Below are 17,752 nucleotides of genomic sequence, written 5' to 3'. Positions count from 1 at the left end.
CCCACTCCTGGTACAAGCTTTACGATTAATTGGAGGGGAAAGGGGAGTATTAATCATGATTAGCATGGCTAATATTCTTTAAAAAAAATTACATACATTAGTTTTAGAATGATAAATCAGCTGTACTTAGCTGCAATCATTTTAGCCAGTAATTCAAGGAAGAAACATTTTTTTGGTTACACTTCATGAGTGTTGCAAAAGTTTGAAATACCATGTCGTATTATTACTAGATTTTCATTCGCCTACTATCCTACATCTTTCTTAGTGTTCATGTGTGATTATGTGATCTTGAGCTAAATATTATATTAACTAGCAATCTGTTAGCCACAAGATCAGTAGGGAAATAGGCTCTAGAATGACCTAATCGATACAGGTTTTTGCTGCATACCGGGCTGGCCGGCCCTGTCGCGTCACCACTTTCCTGTCTGGAAGACTGGCTGTGGCTAACGAACCATTCAATTATACGTTTATAACTTTATACTTACATGTAAGTCTGGCATGCGGAGTTAGCACGTTGAGATTAGGTAGGTACTTATAAAGAAACGTTTGATTAACTCCCTTATTTTTTATCTGTCCGAATAACATTCGAGAAAAGCTAAATAACGTGTGTTCTAGAAGGTCAAAATTGGAACAAACTATGGAAATTTGACCTATTTCAGTTTTCAGTACAGTCGTTCTTTATTTTAAAGCGTGATGAACGTATACACAAACAGATTCACAATGATTAGAGTTATATTATTTGTAAAGCATTAGGTTTTCTGTGACAATAACGACAGTAGACGCAAAATCGTAGAATTCTCAACTCCTTATGTCATTCATTAGCCCATAACTAATAACTGCCGGATCGTTTAAGTAATTTAACTAATTGTTGTGTATAACAAAAGTCATATACCTACTTACATTTAAAATGAGAAACTGACTGACTGACATAATATTATCTCAAATAACCCAAAACGGCGAATCTTTCACTCTAAGAGTCTAGACTAACAAGTGATTACGTGTGTAGGCACTGTATAGCCGTTGTCCATACATCCTCAGTCCACTGTCCACATATTATTGTTTTCATCCCCGCAGATTTTTAACTTTTTATATAAGACCACTCTGAAGCCATTTTTAAAAGAAACGTTCAAATTTTTTCACGTTATACGCGCACAACGACGAAAATACGTACATAGATAGACTCGATTTGACAACCTTCTCTTTATAGTCGGTTAAAAAGGACTAACGTACCTACAAACAGTCTGTACATAGGCATAAAATATGATCTTGGTCCGTTTAAGGTGCTCGCAATGCGCTGACGCAAAAAGGCTGCCTATTTAGAATAGAGCTTTGTCTGTGGAGCTTCGATATGGAACATGATATGCCGAGTAGCAGAAATACATTCACTATGTTTTGAAAAAATACGAGATAAGCTATTATGCATATATTATGTTTCAAAATATGTTCACGATATTCATGGGTATAAAATAATAATAATGAATTTAAATGATTCCTGTGGTCTAACGAATACACAACGGGTAGTTTAGGCTTTGGCCTATAGATTTACATTATGAATTTCAAGTAAATAGGTACCTACCTGCCTAAGCATGTTCATAATAACAGAAGGTACGAGTATCTGGCAAACGGACAGCAAAAGTGGAAATTCACCTAAGTTCCTAGACTGTTAGATCTGAATACGCTCGGTAATACTGGCTGAATTTAACCCTTTTACCTAACCACAAAATATTAACTAGATTCACTCTTAACCGGACTGGCTGGACACTGGACAGCCGTAAGCGGGCGGTTGCCGGTTGCATAACTGGTCGGGTTTTGTAGTTTCGAACTTCGAACACAATCTGAGTCACGTACTGGCAGGGATTTGTTTGGAAATTAGAACGCCGTGCGGCGACAACGTTCTGTGGATTATCGTCATTGGTATTTTCTAATTATCTGGCCAGGTACCTACGCCGCTGGTAAAGATACCTACCTACTTTCGTATTTGTATTCTAATAACAACTTACTACGATACCAAAATAATTAGTCTACACCTAGGTATAGACAAATATAGAAAACCCCTTTACAAAACAAGGCGTGGATTCCAGAATATGCAAGCAAGCAATAGATATCTAGGTACGCACCACCCACCACACAACACTAGTGTAATAAGCGTAGGTATATTTGGGCTTCGCAAGGAAGAGAAGCCAACAGCATACAAAGCGCTAGAAGTTCAGCAATGGTCTAACGACTCCGGGAAGTTTTATGAAACCCGTGAAAAAGGGTTAATTAACACTGAGAAACAGGGCACGCTGCACTCGCGCACCATAGTGATTGCGCTCTCTAGGTACAATCTCATGTGTTCCATACAATTCAGTTTACAAATCTTACACGCCTACGCGCGCGTTCCGTGAGTGATACTTTCTGATGTGCAGTTTCCGTCGCGCTTTGTGTGAGTCCAAGACTCAAGAAAATATAATATGGCATGGCCTCGCACGACGGGCGGGTCTGCATTAATCTCTCGTTCTTGTATTTCTGCTGCCGTATATGGCATGCGCGTGCGCCGACACGCTAAGGGCATTGCCATAGAGCATTACTGAAATCATGTGTTCAAAACTTTTTACACTTGGCCAAAACCGGTAATATACCAATTTTCACTTTTATGTACAAGTTTTGTTTAATTTATTTAACGTTCGAGGTTTTTTTTGGTAGCCTCGACGAAAAAAATAAGTAGGTATAAGTATTTTATAATTATTCATAAATCACGATTATTTTTAAAACTTACTGTATTTAGTACTTAAAATAATATAATTTGGCTTTACAATCGTAGGATTGTAGACTAATAATAATAATTATTATGTAGAGGTAAAGTTTCAAGTAAGTACCTACCTATGTTTGGAGTGGTTTGGATGTAGGGAATTGGTAGATAGATAATCTCCGGGACTAATAATACGATTCTGAAAATTCTTTCACTGCTGATAGCTACTTTATCCCCGATTGGTACCTACTACCTACCTAACTATATAGGTTTACATAAATTATAAATTTATATCATGCGGACAAAGTCGCGGGAAAAAGCTATGTGTAAGTGAATTAACTTTAGTAGGTGTAGGTATAAGGACGTACGTAGACGAGTTGTAGAATTCGTGTAGATACCTACCTATGTAGTGGAAATTTCATTATAATTCCCTATTCTATTAGAATTTATAATAAAATACAAATATAGATATAAGTACAGAAAACAATATTACAAGTTTTTTAACACATGTGATGCAGTCCAGTCACATTTGTAATATTATAGCCGGCTGTAATCTGACAGTGACGTCACCACTTCCTTCCCCTCGCATTCCAGTTACTGTGATGTGCTAGGATGTTTGCAAAACCCGCCACTGGAACCGCATTTCCATACTTCGCTTTTCCAAGTTTTCCACTAGACAATTTAAAAAAATGTACTGACTAGGCTTTCAACCCCTAAGAAAAACCGAATAATTCTCGGTAGGAAAAAACATTCCGTTTCCGAACCAGTGAGTGGTAAGTACCTACCCACATTCTTTTGATAAATCGAAAGCATTTTGTAACAGTTCATTTGAATAAAAATCTTTTCTATTCAATTCGAAAGGATGATAAGGTATTGTTTACGAGTTTAACCAGACAATTTGGCACCGTAAAGGAATAAACGTTGCCAAATACCACCACCACCAGGACTGACTGATTTTGACACGTTAATAAGTGTAAACTGTTGTAGTTAAGATTCGTAAAATAATTAATTGTTGATTCACCTCTTAGGACATTCCAGATCCACATGAATTTAATATGTACACATACAACGCAACGTAAAAGAAGTCCCAACAGTATAAGGAAATTTCAGCGATGTTCATAATTTTCCGAGTAGTCTGACAAAAATAAAATATGATGTCATTGTTTAGAACAATTGTGGTTAGTTATGTAGCAAAGCAATTTCTGCTGATTTTATGCATCATATTATTTAAACGATATTTCTTGGTTTGAAAAATGTCCTATATGAGTTGGTTGGTATAGGAAACAAACTTTATACACAGTTAAATGATTTATTAAAGAGTTAAATGATTTAAACGTAGCTACTCTCCAATCTATCTCCAGTCTCCGACACGTTTTTATTTCTACGAAAGAGCGTTATCAAAAAGCTAGGTAGGTATGTAGACTGTAACAGCTTATTGGCGCCGCATTATAAGGTGAATTTAATGTTTCCCACAAGCTCCCATTGTTCTTTTGGTCTCCCCTCGGTCTATAAGAAATCAAAAAACGCTTTATTCAGAACTCATTCTGAACTTAAGTCTGTTGTAAAACTGTATTAGATAGAGTTTTATGTATGATTAGTAATATCCCTGATGGGTTTTCAACTTTCCACGCCGCATCGTTACGAAAATTACAGTACATGTCACTGTTTTGTTTTTGTCAATTTACCTAATTTTCTCAAAAATGGTTAATTCAGAAATTGTGGCTCACACCTCCTATTCAAACTGTTGCTTCAGAGGACGTCAGGTATTCGTGAGTTCAAAGCTCACGCCAGCCTTTGCTGTCCTCTCCAGGCACTTCCATAAAGATCCCCATGTATCTAACTAAGTTTTATTCATTGTTATTTTGTCGTTGTTCCAGGTTAACGGCGGCGGCGCGGCCGAGCGCGCGGGCCTGCAGGCGGGCGACGCGCTCATCCGCGTCAACAACACAGACGTGTACACGCTGCGCCACCAGGAGGCGCAGGACACCATCCGCGCGGCCGGCCCCACGCTCGAACTTACTGTGCAGAGGTATCTCCTAGCTAACCCACTCCGGTTCTGCAAGAGGAGTTGAATTTCTGAAAAACAATTTTATTCCCCTGTGGATATTAGGACTGCTGCAGCTGCTTCTTTCTTAGTGGGCTCTACTTTATAGAAGAAAATACATGCAAAATCTCAAGTTACTAGACCAAGTGGCACATCGGTTTGAGTTGTACGTTGATGTCAGTTAATCAATTAATTCTTATAATATGTAGGTGTAAGCTATGACTGATGCAAGCAAATTATAGGTTCGTCATGGTGTATCTGATAGGACACAAGTCGATCGGAGTCGCATGTCACAGGTTTGCATGTCAATCGTCATAGACGCGTTAAGTTCCACGACACAATAGTTTGTTTGCACCTTTTGCTTTCCAACAATGATATGTCAGCAAAATGAGCGGTGCGAGGGTGCAGAGCTGCAGTTGAGTGCTTGAACATCCTTTAATTCGGGGACAGGTTCAAGGGTTGGTGTGAATTGGCTGAAAAGTAAAATCATCCTTTAGCGCATGCAACAAAAGAAAAAAACAGGATAGCTTAAAAGAGTATTTAGCTTTATTTGTGTAACAGGAAACGTGGTAGTACAACTTTTTATCCAGCTTATGATAATCTGATGATCTCCTTTGTGTACAAAACTTATTTTTGGACTAATACCTTGAATTAATTTAGATTGATATTTGTATAAGAGGTAGGTACTTAATTATAAAATTCGTCAAAATTATTTTTGGTCACGTGGACTGTACACGGCCCACAAGTTGGAAAAGACTCCTCAGTTTAATTTTTGTCAACATTTAACTGGTTAAAGGCCGGTTATTCATGATGTCGCGTGTTCGTTGGATTGTGTAGAAAAAATATCAAGATAGACGCAAACCGACGAGTTAAGTTTTTGCGATGTGATGATTAACCACATCGGAATGCTTAAAAAAGTAATTAAAAACATTCTTCATTCGCGGCGCCTAGTTTCCGGCCTCTCGTTAAATAACTTTATTGACATTCAAGATGCATGTAAGTTAATTACGTCACTTGAATGTCGCCTATATGGAATGGAAGCCAGGTGGTGGTTCTCATTATACAAGCCATTTGCGTAATGGAAGCCCCACAATACAGCAACGAGTACGCTCGTTTTGTTGACCATTTTTTTCATGAATTGCTCTGAAATTCGTTTGTAAATGTTTTTATCGACTTTTGACTCGTGCCAGGCGCTATTAATAGGTAGATATATCGATGCTAATTATCCATTTTTTTTATGGAAAACAAGTTTGCACTACAGAGTTGCAGACTCCGTGTGCGATGCGTTGTGTGTGGCCCATACATTAAGATGTTGTTTGTAAGGCTGATCGCCAAACTTTCCTTCGATGTTTTTTTATTCATATACAAGTTAGCCCTTGACTGCAATCTCACCTGGTGGTGGTGGTGGATGGTACACGATGGTAGAATTAAGAATTCTATTTTGCTCAAGGGCTTTTTGCTTGCACGAACTAAACTCGACCGCCAAAGTTTCCTTTGATATATCTAATGTGACGTGAATGGTACAAACATTTCGTTAAATTGTTTCAGAGGTGGCGGCACTTGGCGGCCGGCGGTGACGCCCACGGGCAGCCTGCCGCGGCCGGGCTCCAAGCCCCTCGGCGGGAGCCCCGTGCCCGTCACGAACACCTCCCTGAAGGCGACGCCGCAGCCCACACGCGCTTTCGGTTCCGGACACAACAGCGTTGCAAAACCTTTTGGATACGTAAGTGTCTGCTTTTCTTCGAACTTCCATATTCCAGTACATACCTACACTACCAGTACATTCACTATCGATTTAAAAGTCTTATGTTTCCAGTAATAATTGGGATTCACTAATTTACCTACTGACAGAATTAATTGAGAACATCCATTTTTGACAAAAGCCTGTTACAGGTTTTCAGTGCTAGTTTTGTAGATACTAGGTAGACAAACCATGAAAATAGTAGATGGTTATTCTGGGTAATTTTGCACTTAGAGTGATCCGCAAACCATAATAACATCTATGCTTTACAATGCAAGGCAAAAGTAGATTTTCTGGGGTGTGTGTTGTGACTGCGGTAAAAGAGACACATCATTCCACTTTATAGAAATGTTGGAAGATGGAAGCGATATTTTACGTTAGCAGCCTAAAATGCTGTAGTGTACAAAGACAAAAAATAATACAGACTTCCCACGCTGCGTGACATTGCGGACGGATGCGGATCAGCCCGCACCGACGACGCACCATGGGACTAGTATCGCCCGTAGATACACAGACACGACGTCTTCGCCAGAGTCTTGTGCACGGTTGGCCGTGGTCGTTGTCCATGCGTGATAATCCGCAGAATCAAGCGCCGTGGGAAGCAAAACGTCTGACAACAGATAAATCTGTTAACATACATTTTATATGAAGACGTGCACACTAGTCTATCGTGCCGTGCTTTGATAGGGTTGACTTTTGTATTTCCGTTACGACATAGAGACAGCTAAGAGTTATCAGGTATATAAAATGGCTCTTTTCTTGTATGTGTATTGCAGATGAACGGCAGTGACAGTGTGAAGAGCATCGTCAACAAGCAGTACAACACGCCCGTCAACATGTACAGCGACAAGACCATCGCCGAGACGCTCTCCGCGCAAACAGAGGTCTTGGCCGGAGGCGTTCTCGGGTACGGACTACGGATTAGAGCCTTATCATACTGCACAGTGGTGTTTTGCCAGCGTGTTTCAATACATTACTAATAATAATAATTTTATAGATTTAATAGATTTAGCTCAGGTTTGCTTGGACAGTTCTCAACCAAAAATTCAAATTTTATTCAAATCAAATATCGTAATTTTTTTTTCTGAAAACTAAAATATTTTAATTTTCTTTTCTCCATTACGTGTGTGATGCCATACGTTCTCACGTATCTACAATACCTACCTACCTTACCTAAAAATAAGTCACGTTTAAAACAACGATAAATACCAATAATTTTATTTTATTTGCATTAACAGAGTTAACTTTAAGAAGAATGAGAAAACTTATGATGCAGAGAAGAGTGCCGTCTTCAAGGTGCTACAAGAGGCAGAAAATGACCCAGAGCCAGGTATAAGAATTTTTCAACACTTTTGAACTTGAAACATGCGAAGCGCGACGGCTTGTCCAACGCGGCTCATAGAAATTGTAAGGATCCGTCATCCGTCACATTTACTGCTGGACGAGCGTTCGAGAGCGTTTGTTTCCCCAATGGCCCAGAGGTCTTGGTGATGGATTTATACGCTCGCAGCCGTTCACATAGACCGGATGGGAGAGCATGGAAGCGGATTTTTCAGTTCATAAATTACTGTAAAATTATATCTGATAGCTACCTACTTCATTTCACGTATAAAAATAACTTACGACTTTGATCATTATGTTTTTAAAAAGTAGTTTACAAGCGAAGGTAAAGGGAATTAACTGGATTGTATTGGTTAGTGTCGGAAGTTTCGACGGGCACTACGACGCCGGTTAGCGGCTTGCGGCACGTGTCCGCGCCCGTCACGCGCCCCGACGCGCCGCTCAACACCGGCGGCCTGCCGCCCGGACAGAACATTTGCGAGGAGTGCGAACGACTCATTACGTAAGTCGGACGATCATCGCCCGACACGGTCGCAAACGGCTTGTTTTTTGTGTTCCATCACTCGAGAAATAGGGCTGTCGCTAGCACATATTGTTTCGGAATTTCCTTTTCTAAATAAATCTCTTCGGCTTCGTTGTATTTACAATCATTCCACCATTCCAAATGTACATATGTTTTGTCTTTTCTTTCATACGACTAATATTGCATAGAAAATATCAACTATCAACTGAGCTAAATAAAGTAGAGCACTTCATCCCGAGTTGTTTCGTCAACCTCATCATAAACTTGTCAATTCTGATAATCTAGATTTTTGTAGGATATTTATAGGACTTGACAGAATTGGATCCTCAGAGACTAACTCAAAAATCAGCATACTCGTGTGAGCACTCGTGAGGGAATCAAAGATATAGGTACTCTCGAAGTGCCTATTCCTAAAATACTGTGGTGGTAACAACGACAATAGCGATGTCTAAAGTGTTTCTTAGTAAAATAAGCGTAACTTTGTGAAATAATGATATTGGGATCGGCAGAACCGACCACTTTTTTATCGCGGGCTCGTGTGGCACGCACCGGCTCGCCGAGCGTGGCGCTGCGCGCGCAGGCCGCGGCGCGCTCGGCTCGCGAGCGCCTGCCGCCGCGCCCCGCGTCGGCGAGCCTCGCTCCGGGCGCCCCGCACCGGCCCAGCATCCCCGTGGGCAGCCACCGCGTGCTGTCGGACGGCCGCGTGGCCCTGGGCGCGCCCGCCCCCGCGCCGCCGCAGCTCGCCGTCTCGCCGCCGCCCACCACCGACACGCCCTATTGCTCCGAGTGTAACCGCAACATCGAGTAAGAGGCGTCTCTGAAATGCCTGACGTGTTTGCGACCGTGTCGATCTGTGCACTAGTTATATCGTAGTAGTCGAGTAGTTATGTTCTGTGTCTCCGTCGGGGTTCCTTCGGTCGCCGTGTAAATATCGACATCGTATCGAAAGGACCCGCGACGTAACAATCTCAGCGCAGACATCGGCGCCCCCGGATGCCGGGCCCCGATATCTGCGCTGCGCTATCATTCTCCATCAGTTAATATAGCTCATCTCTGTGATAAATTTACGTGTATATCGCTACCGCATTATATTTGCGTAACGTGTTGCACTCAGCATGTCCTCACTTTGCGTCACCGCACCATTAGAGGAAGCGCACTTTTATTCCGCAGAATGGTGCACGAACACTTTATTTTTGGTAAGCATGAATGTTGCTGTACATAAGAAAACATAAAATGATTAATACAGTCGTAGTTTTAGAAAATATAACCACACATTTATTAGTTAGACATAACAGGTGGGAAAAGTTAAACTCGAGCCATGGAACATCACCCCTAAGCTTTAAATATTAATCTGTATATTATTATCATACAACAACAAAACATTACATTCCGTTAAGCATAAGACCACACACACACAAGTGGCATACCAGCACATTGATTGACATAAGTTAACGAACGTGTGGTGTATGCGCAGTGGCGTGTTCGTGCGCATCAAGGACAAGAACCTGCACGTGGAGTGCTTCAAGTGCGCGACGTGCGGCTCGTCGCTGAAGAACCAGGGCTACTACAACATCAACGGCAAGCTGTACTGCGACATCCACGCCAAGCTGGTGGCGCGCCAGAACCCGCCCGCGCCCAACCTCGAGCCCGTCACAGTGTCCCCGTACGTATTCCACATCTCTATATTCTCCCAGATCTTAACAGCTATAGTGCCACGATCGCAATCGTCTCTGATTAGCTGACACTCCTCACTATTAATTGAAATGCACAATCGCAGCAAGAACACCATGATAAATTCAGCCAATGACTAATTGAGATAGTTATAATGCGACATGACTGATAAACCTTTTGAAACTGAAGAATTTGAACTATCAGGTTTTGTGGCAACATTTCTGGCTGAGCTTTTCACCAATTGATATTTTTTTCTCACAGTACGTACATTATCAATTACCTTTGGTGCTTCCACCAAAAAGTCTTATAGTCTTTTGAATTTAACAATGACAGTTCCGTTTGTTCTTAGCGGTGGTCGAATTCCCACCAACGCCTACTCGACTCCTTTGCCGCCGCTGTCTACGAACAACTACACAAACGGCTCCTCTTCAATGTTCAGCGTAAGTATTCAATCAAAAACTATATTTTCAAACTACCTTCCATATTATGATATAGCATACCCAGCTGGATGAATTTTTATGTTCTATCATAGTCCTTACTATAAACTGCCATACTGCTTCCAGGTCCCTTTAGGTGTCCTGGCCAGTCTTATTCCATTTATTGTTATACTAGATACTATTTCGTACAACCCACTACTTTGGTTTACGTATTTTAAAAATCTCTTGGAAACTCTTTGATTTTTCGAAATAAGAAGTAGCCTATATACACGTTGCACGTCTTTGGGATAAAATTGGTGCCGTAAATAGGTATCAGACAAACAGACAGAAGAAACACTCGCATTTATAATATTAGTTTGGATATTGTATTATCATATCGCCATTCACTACATTCATTCATTGTATCTCGTGCAGCCGTCAAGCAACCTGTCAGGGCCTAAACCATTCGGCTCGTCCATCGGCTCGGCGTACTCGCCCGCCTCGCTATCGCCACGCTCGGCGCCGCTGTCGCCCGCGCGCCCGCTCGCCGCGCCCGCCGCGCCCTCGCCCGCCATCCCGGCGGCTACCCCCTTCGCACCCAGTAAGCGAGTTACTTTTGCCGTATAACACAAACACTACTCCCGTTCCATTCATTCACTTCCTACACGAGCAAGACTACCAATCGCAAAAAAATGTCCAAACGAAACGAACAATTACAGCAGTAACAATTTTTCTCTTTAGGTAGACGTACTCCTTTACAATTAAAATTAAACTTCCATTGAAACTTCGAATGCCAAACTGACCAAAAACATGCCCGTTAGTCTCAGATATTTTTTGGACGTGATTGTGATCTGGTTGTGGGTTTTGTAAGTCAATAGTTCCTGTAGGTAGTATACAAGGTTAGCAAGATTTACGTTTACCGCTACACTTTGACCTCCATTCTTGAAGGATAAATACGGATAACTGATTTTATTTCTATTTGAGGTTCGGCTTTGAGCCATTTATTTATGTAATATTACTTGTGAATTTTAAATAATTATGTACATTAAGTAATTAAAAAGTTACACGGCTCTGACAGACGGACAAACCGCTAAATGCAAATTCACCCCCGTAAATTCGGAACTATACAAGAGAATAAGGCAATTTTATTCATGGGTTTCACACACATCCCTCGCCATGCATTCTCATAAGCGGTTTTGCGGTTAGTAACTAATAAAACGCCCGTTTAATCAAAAAAAGCCGTCGACCAACCAAGTCTTTGACTAAAGAGGTACCGGCGGGCGCTAGTTCGATGCACAAGTAATTATTGATTTGTATTGATAAGAATTAATCAAACAGAAAAAGTGTAACTAATGGATGTAGTCTTTGATTCAAAATAAAATCATTAAATAATTTTATACTGTCCCTAATGTTATTTTATATTGACATTAAAACTTTAATTTAATATGGACAACCGTCTGCTTTACTGCAATAGGCTTTTTTATCTCTATATTGAAATGAACCCAGCAAACTAATGCCAACGTAATCTATGTTGATGTTTTGTTTGATGAAAAGATTTTACAATTTAATTTTCTAGAAAATCTTTGAAATAATTAAAGTAACGATTTTTAGCGAGATATCTATCACATTATTATTTTACTGTATTTTTAGAACGTTGGTGTTATACTTCTCGGTATCTACTTATTACAAATGTTTATTAATGAAATGCTTACAACACACTTTATTGATATATATATTAGTAGATAGGAAATATATGTATTTTTTGATATATTTAAGTTCAACTTCATACATTACGCAAAGACATTATTTTGATATAATGTTGTATAGTATTTCATTATAATATTATGTTCATATACAACTCATATTCTTCCTTACCACCGATCAGTAGTTCTGTATGTTTAGTTTTCCATTATCCCACCGGAGGCTGTCTTGCCCCTAGGGAGTATAAATAAATTTTGTGGACAGATATTTGGCTCTCACTTGTTGACATTGTGACCTAAATATAATCTTCGGTTGGCAAATGATCAATCACTTCAAAAATGCATGCTATACTTTTAATAGGTTCAGGTGGCTTAGCCAAATTTACTCTCAGTCTGATTAAAGCAGCGATCGCATAAAGTCTTCAAGAAGGTAACATTTTAAACATAATATATTTTTATATTTTAATTTAATATATGGAAAGATATTTTTGTTACATAATATATACTTTTTAGTAAAGTTATTTTGTAAGTTCAATCCATTAAATAATAAAAATTACACGTTTTTGACTTTACAGACTTTAGTGGTATTATTATTAATAATAATTCAATATAGTTCAACCATCTAATTACGAATAATTATTTCGTTTACTTCGTATACTGCATAAGTCAGGTATCTAATAATATCGATATTAAAATATCTTCTACTTAGTTTGACTGTACTAATATTTCTCGTACTTATAATCAGGTTACTTATTAAGTTTCAAATTTATTTAGAGTTGTTTATTTTCGACAGAGAACCCAGTTTCAGTTTTTAAAGGTAATCTATGGATTGACGATATAAATAAAATCTTAAGCTAAGCTTTTAATGGCTAAATAATGTCTTGTAAATATCAAGTACGTACATACGCTAAATAGATAGCAAATTACATATAAATTCAGTTAACTTTGTCTGGGCACTATTTATAAAAACAATAACGCACAATTCATTGGCTTTTTTATTTTATTTAAGATTCTAAGATATACGACACCCTTGCTTAAAAATTACTTATATTAATAGCTTTGTTTTATAGTCAAATTTTGAAGTTACTAATATAAAATTTCATCTATTTTCTTTCCCATCATTCATACCTATGCTAATAATCTAAATGCTAACAGACAACAATACAAAAAGCATTGTGTGGCCCCCACCGTTTCCTCCAGAAGACGAACCACAAACAGAAATTAACCCAAGTAAAATTCAAAAACTACCTTGTAGCGACATTACTTCTTCGGTTCAAGAGGCACAAATAGTGATACCAGATAGTAATTTAAATTCTCGTACAACCGAAACAAACTTACAAACAAAATCTGCAGAACAGAATAGTTCTTCATCTCAGCAAAAATCGGAATACTCTTCAAATACTACATATGAAACTGCTATCACTTCGTCATCAACTTCTAAATCAGAATCGATAGTGCAAAGTCAGCAATCTCAATCAATTAAAGAATTATCTTCCTGTACTGTTCAATCGTTTTCTCAAGCAGCTTCATCTCATGAAAGTCAAAGTTTTTCTATTTATGAAACACAGGAAGCCTCTGAACTAAATAATAACAGGCTCTTATGCGAGGTTAATACTGTAGAAAAGTCCACAAAACCAAAGGCAAAAGAAAATCAAACTTCAGATAAAAGTATAAGTAACGCCAAAGACATTAATTCAGGTGTAAAAGAAATCGTTGAGGACATAGAGTCAAAATATCAAACGAATACAGCAGTATCGACCCTAGATAGGAATACTATTTCGAAGCATAATTATAGCGTTAGTCTAGGTGAAGATACAACGAAAAAACGTGAAATTTCAGATTTAACTGAAACAAATGTGAACGCATTTTTAGATTTCCATAAAGATACACCTGCAGCGTTACAAACAGAAAGCCCGCAAAGCGATATGGCGATGAAACAATCACATAATATATTTAAGCAGGAACCGAAACCGCTTCCTTTACCGCCGAGTAACCGTCAAAATAAACAGCGTTCTCTGCCATCGCAAACGACGCCACAAAAACCACAAAATAAAAGTGTTAATGCTAAAACCACTCCTCAAACCAATTCATCTACATCAAGCCAAATGAAAAATTCTAATATTGTAAGGGGATCTTTGTTAGAGGCTCTAACAATAGCTCCTGATCGACCCTTTAGTCCATTAGCTTTCAATATACCAAATCAGCATCTTTCATCGTCATCAACAAGTCAAAACCAATCAATACCATCTGACAATATATTTTCACCGGCAATGCACACAAATAGTGATTTTACTATAAACGAACCTAGTCCGAAATCCAGTGAACTTTCGACTATGCAAAAAACAGGATTGTTGCAAACTTCTTCTGGATTATCGGCATTTAAGCCAGTCAGTAAACAAACATTTCCACCACCGTCACCTTCAGAATTTTCTGCAATGATAGATGGCTCTCAAATTAATAAAGAGATGAATCAATTTTCTCATATGCAACAAGAGTCTTTATCATCACAAACGAAATTTACACAAAATGTTGCTGTTTCTGCTAGCAGTGCATCCACTACTCAAGGGTTTTCAACAATAAATACCGCAGAGAACTATTTGCAACAATCAAATAAACAAGAATCATCGACATTTGCAATAACAAAATCTGGTTTTCATAGGCCTGAAATAGTCCCACCATATCAACAGAAAATTGAACCACAGCTGCCATTTCGTAGCGGACCTAACCCGGCTATGCAGCAAACACCTGTTGCTCCTATACCAGTGAATCCTCAAAAACGCCAAAATATACCTGAACAAAACAAGTTAAAAAATAAAGAACCTTCCAGTTTAATGACGTTTCAGCCTGTTGTTGACGAAACTATGCAAAGAATTTCACCCGTACGCAGCCGTCCAACGACTCCAAGTTTAATTAATAAACCTGCACCTATTATTCCTCCGTATCAGATGAATTTAGTTACAATGGAACACGCAGCGCCTGAAAGTCGCATGTACTCACCAGCAAGAGAAGAACCTGGCCAATCTTTATCATCTAAAGGAACATGTCGTTCACCATTTAATCCACTAAAAGCACAAGCTCCTCGAATTAAAGAGAATTCTATCCAATATCCTAACTTGAACCAAGGCGAAATTCAAAATCAACCACCAATTGTAAGAGAACAAAGAGAGTCCAATGTAGGATATCAAAGTCAAAGTTACAACAAAGGAGATATGAAAATTAAAGAAGATAGTATGTTTAATCAAAACTATGGTCAGAGACAACAAGAATCTCAGAATGTGTCTGAATATGGCAATACAACTGTACAAACCACGAGAAAAACTTACGAAGAGTTTGAGAGAGCACAATCCGCTAAAGTGATAGAAATACAAAAAGGTGGTTCTCGGTCTTCTGGTTCATATCAGCAAGTTGAATCAAATAGCCTACCCTCGTCTAATATGTCCATCAAACAGGTTTTCCCTCCTACCGTTTCAAATTTGATACCATCCCAACCGAACTTGTCATTTAATACTACTAACGAAAATGTTATCACCGCTAGTAAACAAGCTGAATTTTATCAACCGACTCCTTTGATATCTGGTGCTAACCAAGGTCCAGTGTGTGATCCTACCCCATCAACAGGTTCCAGTGTAGGAGCTGCCACTCGCGGCAAAACCTTTGGTGTTTCATCAGCCCCTAAACGAGGAAGAGGAGTCTTAAACAAAGCTGCTCTACCCGGATCACGCGTACCTCTTTGTGGTTCTTGCAATGGCAACATTAGGTGACTCTTTTAAATAGGAAATTAATCGTTGTGTTGCGTGATGCATGATAATAACGTAGGCGACGGAATGTTTAGGTTTTGTCTGTGTTTACATTTTTTTCGGATAGTTTTTGCATATCTTAACACATTGTAAAGATTGAACTAAACACTAACAAAATTTCTAATATGTTTGTATATTTTGATGTTTTGTCTTTCTAACAGCTAATGAAACACAAACCATGAGCAGTCAACACAAGACAGAATTCAAGAGCCCTGCAGAAGAACGACTCATTAGAAAAATGGCAAAAATGGCTCTTAATGGCTACGAAATAGGGATTCAAAGAAAAATTAAACCTGCCGATCACATTCAGTCAATGGCTGACAAAATCCAAGACACTGTTGTGACCAAGCATCCTCTCAATTCTGACAGTGTACCATCCGGCGAAAATAGCCGCGAGAGCACTTTAAAGCGGCCATTAAATAAAAATGTTGATAAAGGATACAAATCTTTGGATACCAGTATACTGAATACAGTCAATCATCTCACAGGCAACGATTCTATCATCTGCGGTAATTCACATACGCCAATACCGCCACCTCTACCCACTACTCCAGTGCCAACATTCCAAGCTCATAGCACTCCTATTGCCAATATTTTGAATAATATTGCGGCAAAGAGTCCCGACTATAATCTAAAATTAAACAATACCATAAACAAGTATGAAACACCACTATTGCAGTCAAACATTGAAAAATCGCAAAACGGTGGGTATTCAAGTAGTGATGACTCCAGCAAAGATAAATCAGAGTGTAATTTCAACACATTAAAAAAAATTGGATCTGAAAAAGCAACAATTTTCAATGAAAACAATACTCCATATCAAGATGCTAAAAAATCTGAATTAATATCCGATATCAATTTCTCTAACACGTTAAGTAAAAGAAAATTGTTTGAAAGAAATGATGCAGTGAATGAATCAAGTATCTCGGAAAATAATTTTAAAATGTTTGATAAAATCAATAATAGCGTACCAGAAAAAGACCATGCAAGAAAATATAACAGTTCTGAAAATTCTATGGAAGATATCAAAAGCTCAGTGTATCAAGAAGAAAATACAAAAAAGCTGCCTAATAGTTTGTTTGATAACACAATATACACTTACAAGTCTGGCAAAAGTAATGGCATTGGTGAAAAAATTATAAATAACAAAAATGAACACGCCACAGAACACATTGAACATATAAAAGAAACCAGTAATTCAAATCACGACTCAGATAACAAAGTTGATTCAGAAGAAATAGTAGTAAGACGAAGAGATAAGAAAAACTTTAGGAATGATGATGGCAGAAGAGATTCTCACATTATAGCAAGGCCTCTGAGTACAATGACTTCAGTGGACGTCGCTGATGGACAATATCCTGTATGTCATATATGTGACAAGGCTATAACCAGGTACAATACGATCAGTATCTTGCTTACACCATTCAATTTACAATGAGTAAGATAAGTTATGCATGATGAGCATGCGCGTGTTGTTTTGTTTTAAAACATTAACGTTTTAGTTTTTTTTAATATTTAACAGTAATTTAAATATTTAAAAATAAGATATGGATATTAAAATTACGCAAATAAGATATAATATAAATGTTTTTACTCTAGGGGGCCGTTTATAACTGCGTTGGGTCGGATTTGGTGCCCCGAGCATTTCATATGTGTGAACGCAACATGCCGACGACAGTTACAAGACATTGGATTTGTGGAAGAAAATGGACAACTATATTGCGAATATTGCTTTGAGCAATATATCGCTCCTGCTTGTGACAAATGCCATGCGAAGATTAAAGGAGT

General features: G+C 38.7%; 1 protein-coding gene across 7 annotated transcripts in view; it reads left to right on the top strand.

Moving 5' to 3' along the window:
• Positions 1 to 17,752, top strand: part of LOC123867007 (PDZ and LIM domain protein Zasp) — a 41,656-nt gene that overhangs the window by 21,808 nt on the left and 2,096 nt on the right. The window contains exons 3-13 of one of the 7 annotated variants that reach the window (XM_045908836.1): positions 4,609 to 4,760; positions 6,324 to 6,498; positions 7,293 to 7,423; positions 7,755 to 7,846; positions 8,890 to 9,184; positions 9,855 to 10,043; positions 10,401 to 10,491; positions 10,903 to 11,068; positions 12,961 to 12,984; positions 16,126 to 17,356; positions 17,564 to 17,750. In XM_045908836.1, coding sequence (XP_045764792.1) covers positions 4,609 to 4,760; positions 6,324 to 6,498; positions 7,293 to 7,423; positions 7,755 to 7,846; positions 8,890 to 9,184; positions 9,855 to 10,043; positions 10,401 to 10,491; positions 10,903 to 11,068; positions 12,961 to 12,984; positions 16,126 to 17,356; positions 17,564 to 17,750 — 2,733 coding nt within the window. Of the gene's footprint in view, positions 1 to 4,608; positions 4,761 to 6,323; positions 6,499 to 7,292; positions 7,424 to 7,754; positions 7,847 to 8,214; positions 8,360 to 8,889; positions 9,185 to 9,854; positions 10,044 to 10,400; positions 10,492 to 10,902; positions 11,069 to 12,960; positions 12,985 to 13,322; positions 15,925 to 16,125; positions 17,357 to 17,563; positions 17,751 to 17,752 lie in introns of all 7 variants that reach the window. The other 6 variants (XM_045908838.1, XM_045908833.1, XM_045908835.1 and 3 more) reach the window with 6 other exon arrangements.

This window comes from Maniola jurtina, chromosome 7 (genome assembly GCF_905333055.1).
Source record: "Maniola jurtina chromosome 7, ilManJurt1.1, whole genome shotgun sequence".
Classification (NCBI taxonomy): domain Eukaryota; kingdom Metazoa; phylum Arthropoda; class Insecta; order Lepidoptera; family Nymphalidae; genus Maniola; species Maniola jurtina.
Note: the sequence above shows the minus strand (reverse complement) of the source record. Positions and strands in the feature narration are given on the sequence as shown.